The sequence below is a fragment of the Arachis hypogaea genome, chromosome 1, assembly GCF_003086295.3.
Source record: "Arachis hypogaea cultivar Tifrunner chromosome 1, arahy.Tifrunner.gnm2.J5K5, whole genome shotgun sequence".
Classification (NCBI taxonomy): Eukaryota; Viridiplantae; Streptophyta; class Magnoliopsida; order Fabales; family Fabaceae; genus Arachis; species Arachis hypogaea.
This window is the reverse complement of record NC_092036.1, coordinates 15,463,090-15,472,449: the sequence shown is the minus strand read 5'-3', so window position 1 is coordinate 15,472,449 and position 9,360 is coordinate 15,463,090. Positions and strand designations below refer to the sequence as shown.

Sequence of the window (9,360 nt, the reverse complement as noted above, 5' to 3'; positions counted from 1 at the left end):
TTTTTTTTGAATGATTATTTGATTACTGATGAGCTTTGGTTCTGTTCTGTTTCTGTTTTGTGTGTTGTGATTTCACTGATTATTGAAGGTCTTATGATAATTGATTATTGAATGTCTTTTGATTATTGATTATGATTACTGATGTTCTGCTGTGTTGTGTTTTACTTGACTGTTTTCTATTGTGCTATTGTTGTGCTGATGTTTTGTGTTTTATGCTTTCTTTGCAAAGTGATGTGCTGCTGAAAATTCAATTGTTGTTGTTTTGTGTGTGTTTGTATTTGTTATTCACTGTGTTGTGACTTATGCTTAGATGGTGATTGTCTTCATGATTTGGTTTACGTATCACAAGAGGAGTCCTTTTACATGGTCCACCTAGTACAGGGAAGACTTCATTGGCTCAATTATGTGCTCATGATATTGGGGTAATTTTTTTCAAAATAAATGGACCTGAAATTGTTACCCAGTATTTTGGGGAAAGTGAGCAAGCATTGCATAAGGTTTTTGATTCAGCAATTCAAACTGCACCTGTTGTGGTTAGATTTCTTTTGCCCAAATAAAGAGTTCCTTAATTTCAAAGATTGTGTTGTATGAAATAATTTTAGATATTGTTTTGAGCTTCACATATCTTTGAGCTACATATCACATGAAAAATGGTTTTTGAAGTTATTCATTCAAGTCTTAATATTAATCTTATAGTGCTAATTTCTCTTAAGTTTCGAGGGTATGTTAAATGTTCTAAGTACATATAGGATGTAATGTTGTTATTTGATCTATGTAATGGATCCCATTTAGTGGAATGAGGCTCTTTGTTGTTGTTCTTATTAAATTGTTGGCTGGTGGTAATAAGGAATTCATGTAGGAACTGTGGGTTCCATAATGTTGTTATTAATGTAATGTACCATACTACTGTATTCTTTACAAGCATAATGGGGTAAAAAATAAAAGGTAACCATTTCACTGGCTCTAATATATTGCATGGGGGTTATGAACTGCTATAATTGGTTGGTTTGTTATTGTTGGTCTCCTAGTGATTTCTTAATTGCTCTTAGTTCATGGAGATTATTATTTGGCCGAGTTTCATGGTATAAGTTTGGAAGATATTTTAAGATATATATTAGACTATAATTATATTTTAGGATGTTTATTTATAATTTATTTATTATTTTATTCTAAAACAATTTTTCTGGTTGGACCACGGTTAGACCGGTTGGACTACTAAAGCGGTTCGATGACTGGTCCGATTCTCAAAACCTTGATCAATAGTTGGGGTGTATAAAAAACTGAACAATTTTTATTGTGGGTCATTTGATTAGAAAGTAGTGGTTAAAAGTTAGTGGCTGGAAAGAGAAGCAGTTTTGGCTAGAAAAAGTTATTTGCCCTTATTTGAAGAGAGAAAATAAGTAAGAAAGATGAGTCACTTTATTTGTTTTAGGTGTTCTTATGTACTGCTTTTTGTTGTTGAAATTTTTCATCTATTAGTGATAAGAAGGATGCGAAAGAGAAAGGGACAAAGAGGGAAAAATGATACAGAGGAGAGTGACGTGGAGGAAGAATTTGTGTGGGATGAGAATAATCCTTACTCTTGGATTTCGGAAATTGTGAAGAAACAAGTGTCTTTGTTTGATGATGAGAATAGCATGAGTCAGTCAGGGTCTACAGGATGGGTAAGAGAGGATGAAGATATAAAAGTGGAGTTTTTACCATGTCTGTCTTCAGACTGTGTATTTCATAGAGGGGAATGGTTCAAATTTTTTTTATATGTATGCTTGTTTGCTTGTGGAATTGCACGTAAAGTTTTCATTTACAAGTTTTGAATGCGGTGTGTTAACTCAATTGAGGTGAACTCCAACTTAACTTCATCCAAATGCATGGACATTTGTGAAAGGATTTGAAATTTTAATGAGGTTTCTTGAGTTGGAACCATCTCTAAAAATGTTTTTGGCTCTGTTTCAAGCCAAAGGATGCAAAAAGGTGTTTGGATTCATCTTAGTGGCATCCCTAATCGAGATATATTCAGCTTACATAAATTGCCGTTTAAATATTTTAAGGAGATGTATGTGAATGTGAAGTCAGTTGAGGATGAATATCTTTATGTAGATGAATTTCTGGTGGAGAGGTTTTCTTTATATTGGAATTCTTAACTAAGGCAGATATTAGACATGGATAGAATGGTGTATAAAAATGAAATGGTAATAAAATTTTTAGTCGATAATATCTCTTTTGCAAGATTACTTGCTATTTTTGAATTGCTTGAGTATGAGATGCATAAGGAAGCTGTTGTTGAGTATATAGGTAAAAGATATAAGTGTATAACTGAATGTATTATTTTTGGTAATGTTTTGTTATCATGTTATGCTTGCTTATTTGTGTAGGAGAGAAAGCATCGAAAGTGTTGACGAAAAATTTGCAAGCATTTTTTAAAGCAAAAAATGTAGAGAAGAAAGGTTCAATTACTGTGGTGAAAGCTGAGGGTGGAACCAAGGTGAACCAGCCAAAGATAAAAAAAAGGTGAGTGTTAAGAGGAGGAGGCTTCAAGTTGATGCTATAAAAAAAAAGTAATAGATCTTACTAGAAAAAAGGACAATGCAAAGGAGTTGGATTATGAGGAAGTGGAAACTTTTACCCTGAATCAGAAAGAATTACATGATGTTACATACCCTGGAAAGAGAGAGAATGCTGAGTCAGCAGTAAAGGCAGCCAAAAAAGGGAAGAAAATAATCATTTTACCTTATCATTATTCTAGAAGAAGCAATAAAGAAATGGGAGGAATAATACGGCAGGAGAAATGTGTAATCACATGTGATAATAATTGATAATTGGATTAGTCAGATGACAGAATCAGGGAGGCGTAATCGTAGGAGTTGAATGCTAATTATGATAATTAATTTGAGGGAAGGCAATAAAAGGAGGATCTAATTAGGTGAGAGGTAGGAAAAGATTTGGAAAGGCTTAGGCTAGGAGAGAAGAGGACTCTCAAAGTTCCTCTGTTGTCTTTTACTATTCTATTGTATTTCTATATTTCCCTTAAAATAAATTCCAATGTAACAACTGGTATCAGAGATTCCTCGCATCAGACCCTATAGATACCCACAATATCAAAAAATTGAGATTGAGAAAATTGTAGAAGAGATGCTGAATTCCGGCATCAAATGTCCGAGCACTAGCCCGTTCTCAAGTCCGGTGATCCTAGTTAAAAAGAAAGGTGGAGGCTGGCAATTCTGCGTAGATTACCGAACATTGAATCGAGAGACCATATCTGATAAATTTCCAATTCCAGTGATTGATGAGCTGTTGGACGAATTGGGAAATACAAAAGTATTCTCTAAGCTAAACCTCAAGTCCGGCTATCACCAAATAAGGATGAGAGAAGATGACATCCACAAAATCGCTTTTCGAACTCATGAAGGACAATATAAGTTTCTCGTGATGCCCTTCGGGCTCACAAATTCTCCTTCCACTTTTCAAGCACTGATGAATCAGGTGTTGTGGTTATTTTTGAGGAAGTTTGTTTTGGTGTTTTTCGATGATATACTTGTCTATAACTTGACTTTGGAAGAATACTGGGGTCATTTGCAGCAGATTTTTGAAGTCCTCTGGCGCAATCAGCTCTACCTCAATAAGAAAAAAATACAAATTCACCTAAGAACGTATTGAATACCTTGGTCACATTATATCTAAAGAAGGAGTGGCAGCAAACCCCAAAAAGGTTCAAGACATGGTGGATTGGCCAGTTCCAAGGGACCTCAAAGGGTTTAGGGGATTCATTGGGTTAACTGGTTATTATCGCCATTTTGTGAAGAATTATGGAGGCATAACTTGGCCCCTTACACAACTACTGAAAGAGGATCAATTCAAGTGGGGTAATGAGGCACAAACAGCTTTCGAAGCACCCAAGACTACCATGGTGATAGTCCCGGTGCTGGCTGTCCCTTCATTTTCAAAGCCTTTCGCAGTGGAAACTAATGCTTCCGGGAAGGGAATAGGGGCAGTACTACTGCAGGAAGGCAGGCTGGTGGCTTACATGAGTCAGAAACTTTCTGAACAAGCTTAAGCTAAATCTGTTTATGAGAGAGAGTTGATGGGAATGGTCCTGGCAATTCAAAAATGGAGGCATTACCTCTTGGGTTAACGGTTCACTATTTATACGGACCAGAAGAGTCTTAAATTCTTTCTTGATTAGAGAATCGGAGGCAAGGAACAACAGAAGTGGATGACCAAGTTGCTTGGGTTTGATTTTGAAATAAAATACAAGGCAGGGAAAGACAACCAAGTAGCTGATGCCCTCTTCAGAAAATTTCAATTTGCTGTTGTTTCCATGATTTCGGCTGCGGAATGGGCAAACTTAGAAGAGGAGGTACAACATGACCCAAAACTCAAGAGTATCATGCAGGATCTGATTTTCAGAAAGGAGGTTACTGCTGGATATGCATTGAAAAATGGGAGGTTGCTACACCAAGGGAGTTTGGTTATTCCAAGGCATTCGAAGTTGATTCCCAAGATATTGGAGGAATTCCATGACATAAAGTTGGGAGGACATTCTGGTTTTTCTGAACTTATAAGAGGATAACTAGAGTACTGTATTGGGAGGGAATGAAGAAGGCCATCATGGATTATATGAGACAATGTGAAGTATGCCAAAGGAACAAACATTCCACCTTGACTCCAGTTGGGCTGCTACAGCCACTCCCTATTCCGACAAATATCTGATCGGATATAGCTATGGACTTCATTGGAGGACTGCCAAAGGCACAAGGAAAGGAAACCATCTTTTTTGTGGTTGATAGGATGACAAAGTACGCTCATTTCTTTCCCTTATCTCACCCTTATTCAGCAAAGGAAGTTGCAGACCTGTTTGTGAATGAGGTGGTGAGACTTCATGGGTTTCCTACATCGATTGTCTTCGACCGTGATTGGCTATACATGAGTGGTTTCTGGTCCAAAATCTTAAGAGCATCAGGCACATCATTAAAGATGAGCTCAGCCCATCATCCCCAAATGGATGGGCAAAGCGAGACGGTCAACAAGTGCGTGAAAACTTACCTCAGGTGCTTCGCGGGGTCTACGCTAAAGCAATGGCCCCAATGGCTGAATTGGGCAGAATATTGGTATAACACCAATCATCATGGGTCAATCAAAATAACCCCCTTCAAGGCCCTTTATGGAAGGTAGGGGTGTGCATGGGTCTGGTGAAACAAGATTTGATGTGACCTAGACTCGACTCGAAATATATACCGGGCCTATTTATTAGATCCAAACCCGGCCCTAGACCCAATAAAACCTAAACACTTTCGGGTCATGATTATATCGGGTAAAAACCAGGTGAAAACCAGGCTGTTAACATTACATTACCTTGATACCTTCTTATAAGCTAGCATTTGAAAATATCCAAATTTGCAAGACTCCAACCATTATTTGACATAGTAAAATTCACTTAGAAAAATATAACAAGAACCAACTCTTCTCTAAAATAAAGCATAACCATAATCAATACTAATATTTTCTAATAACACCAAATATTTAAATCAATACAAATAACATAATATTATGTATTAGTCTAAAATCTTATACATTTTAAACATAAAATATTAACTTATAGTCTTATAATAATTAATAACACAAAATATTAAGGTTTACAATACTTAAATTCCACATGAGAATAGACATCATCCATCACTAATAACACAAAATATTAATTGTGTATGATGACTGGGTCACCGGGCCGAATTCGGGTGATCCAAGCCATGGCCCAGACCCGATCCGAAATAATTACCGCGTCTATTTTTGAGACCCTTACCCGGCCCTAGACTCAATGAAATCACACCTAATTAGCTCCTAAAGTGTTCGGAACCGGACCGGGTCTTCGGGCTGGGCCGGGCCATGCACACTCCTAATGGAAGGAAACCCCCGATTCTGTTGCCGGGTCAGGGCGAAGCTGCAGTTGAAGAAGTAAGAAATTTTATAGAGGAAAGGAATCAGATGTTGGATGAATTGAAGTTTCAACTAGAACGGTCCCAAAACCGAATGAGGACATATGCTGATAAAAAGAGGAGGGCGTCACTTTTGAGTGAGGAGAGTTTATGTACCTCAAACTGCAGCCTTATCGAATGAAGACCTTGGCAAAAAGGGTCAACCAAAAGCTGAGTGCAAGATTATATGGCCCCTATGAGATTCTTGTGAAGATTGGGCAGGTTTCCTACAAGCTTAAATTACCGGAAGGAGCTCAGGTGCATCCGGTCTTCCATGTTTATTTATTGAAGAAGTGTGACAAGCCCACTGCTCAGATTTAGCCACTTTCTACGACTCTAACAGAAGAGTATGAACTACAAGTTGAACACCAAACAATCCTAGCTATTAGGAAAAATGCGGCTGGTAAATTGGAGGAGTTGATCAAGTGGAGGGACCTTCCAGAATTCGAGAATTCGTGGGAAGCAGCAGCTGCAATTCAAGAAACCTTTCCTTCCATTCACCTTGAGGACAAGGTGATGCTTTAAGGGAAAGGTATTATTACATATTATTACATACCTGGAGAAAGAGAGAATGCCGAGTCAGTAGCAAAGGCAGCCAAAAAAGGGAAGAAAATAATCCATTTACCTTATCATTATTCTAGAAGAAGCAATAAAGAAAAGAGAAGAATAATAGGGCAAGAGAAATGTGTAATCATAAGTGACAATAATTGATTATTGGATTAGTTAGATGAGAGAATTAGGGAGGCGTAATCATAGGAGTTGAATGCTAATTATGATAATTAATTTGAGGGAAGGCAATAAAAGGAGGAGCTGATTAGGTGAGAGGTAGGAAAAGATTTGGAAAGGCCTAGGCTAGGAGAGAAGAGGACTCTCAAAGTTCCTCTGTTGTCTTTTACTATTCTATTGTATTTCTATATTTCCCTTAAAATAAATTCTAGTGTAACACACGACTTCAAAGGTGGAGGATACAACATCGCTATAGAGTGAGCATTACCCATTTGCTCTGATATCTGATGAGTATGCTCAATCTCCAACTGATGTAAAACTTGTTAATGATGCTGGCAATGTTGTTTTGGACCAGTATCTTTAGGTATACTTAGATAAAAATGAAATGATAAAATGAGATATATAGAATTCTTATGCTGAATCTAGTTCTCTTATTGTGCATGTTATAGGTGCTCAGTTAATGTTTATAGGGTGGAGCTGAGAATTGAAGCATAAAAGTATTTTAGTAAACGAGAAGCAACCAAATAAAGTTGTGGAAGAAAAAGCTACTAAAGAAAAGGAGTTGAAAGAAACTCTTGAGAGACTTGAGGCAAAGAAAAAAGAGTGGAAGAACATGAAGGAGAATGTTGGGTTACTAGAGAAAAATGAAAAAATATTTGATAAGCAAAAAATTGAATAAGAGACCAAGGTTGTGGAGCACACTCTTGAAAGGAAACGTGCTTAAGAGAGTAAGTGGAGCAAATCAAGTTCATTGTATACCAAAGGTTGATATTTCTTGTATGGACCCTTGCAAAGTGATTATGAATGGAGAGTTTGTTGACTATGACCAAGATCAAGAGGGTGAGAACGAGAATATGGGTGCCTCATGAAAGGTGCTTTAGTTTAAGAAACTTTACTTTTTTGTTTGAAAAGATTGTTTGATAATGTTAGTTATAGTAGTTTGATAGACTGATGACCGGAGTATAACTCGGTCAAATTTAGTATGGTTGTCATGTGTTTAAAACAATGTTAATATTTGTGATATTTTGAATGAACATAACCGTAGTATGTTGCATGTTTTGATTATGGGATTTTGTGAATTGTTACTCGTATTCGGACTGCATAGTTAGTTTGATTAGTTCCGAAATATATTACAAAAGATAGAACCAGCTGGTTCAAATTTGATATTTGCTAATGGTTTAATTGTGCAGTTACTCAAATTTGATATGCATTTAGATGTAGTAGATAACCCTCCATATTAGTGGTATGACCTATAAGTCAGTTCAAGAATAAGGAAGAGAAAATAGCAGTAAAAGTGAGCAAGTTAAGAAGTAATGCTTTTTATTAATGAAGAACCTTTATGATTGGAAAGTGCATGGGGTATGCCCCATTAAAACATCTCCCAACAAAATTCAAATTAGGGATAAAATTCAGGTAGTAGGAAAAAGAGTATATCACCTTGTCCTAATTGATAGATTTAACTGTAATATATCTTTAAAGAAGAGATGTTCTATGTGTTTGGTAGATCATTGCCTTGTAATATTTGTAATTTGTATGCTCCTTATCCGATGATTTTTGATATTTGGAAAATGGACCATCCCATTCTTCTTCTGTTTTTTTTAGGACGAGGACCTCTTCATGGAATGACCTAGGCTTGATACTTTTATTGTATTTTCGAGCTATAGAAAGTTGCGGTGTACGTTGTTGAATACGTGCTTGATCTCGTATTTCTTCTATTGAGTCTATCTCGGTGGCTCGTCATTTATTTCATTACTTGAAGTATTTGTTCAGCCTGACTGATGTGAGACTTCAATAGGCATCATGGCGTCACAACCATATATATACTAGTATGAAAGAGGTCTCTTTTGTTGATGAGTGTTCAATTGTGTTATAGCTCCACAAGATTGGAATGTGTTTGGCCCATTGTCCCTTGAAATCATTTAACTTCTTTCGTAATGCCTGTAATATAATCCTTATTGGCAGCCTCTGTTAGGCCATTTGCTTGAGGATGTTCCACATATGAGAACTAATGAACAATTTTGAAATTTTGCAAAAAATTTGTAAAATTCTTATTAGTGAATTGTCACCCATTATCAGTGATAATAGAGTGAGGTATACTAAATTTGCATATTATATTTTTTTAGGCAAAAGATATCATTTTTTTAGAATTAATTTTTTCTAAGGGTATAGCCTCTATCTATTTTGTAAAGTCGTCTATAGCAATAATTAAAAATTTTACCTAACCTGATGCTTGTGGGAAAGGATCAAGAATGTCTAGCCCCCAATGTATGTAACTGCTTGGCCAGATTGTGAATGATTGGAGTATGACTTTGGCAATGATCGCAGTATTTGACCTTGTTCATGCAATCTCTTTGTACTGCAGGCCAATAGTTTCCTGCTCTAAGAATTTTGAATGCTAGGATTCTGCCCTTTATGTGTGTGCCACATACCCCTCATGGACTTCATCCATGGCGAGTTTAGCCTCGGCCTTGCTTAAACATTTTACCAAGGGTCTTGTAAAACCTCGTTTGTATAGTTCGGCTCCGATTATAATGAAGAAGTCTGATTGTAATTTGAATTTTTGTTTGCTTTTGATATCCTTTAGTATTGTTCCAGTTTGCAGATATTTGATGAACGGATCTTGCCAATCTTCCACTTGTTCAATACTTAAAACAGTTGTGAGTGTAAC

The 9,360-nt window shown here is 36.6% G+C and overlaps 1 protein-coding gene across 1 annotated transcript; it reads left to right on the top strand.

Annotated features, from left to right (window-relative positions):
• The first annotated feature begins 3,715 nt into the window (after positions 1-3,715).
• Positions 3,716-4,051, top strand: LOC140180364 (uncharacterized mitochondrial protein AtMg00860-like). The gene has a single exon (XM_072221007.1). The coding sequence runs from the start codon at positions 3,716-3,718 to the stop codon at positions 4,049-4,051; it is 336 nt and encodes a 111-aa protein (XP_072077108.1).
• Positions 4,052-9,360: the final 5,309 nt, after the last annotated feature.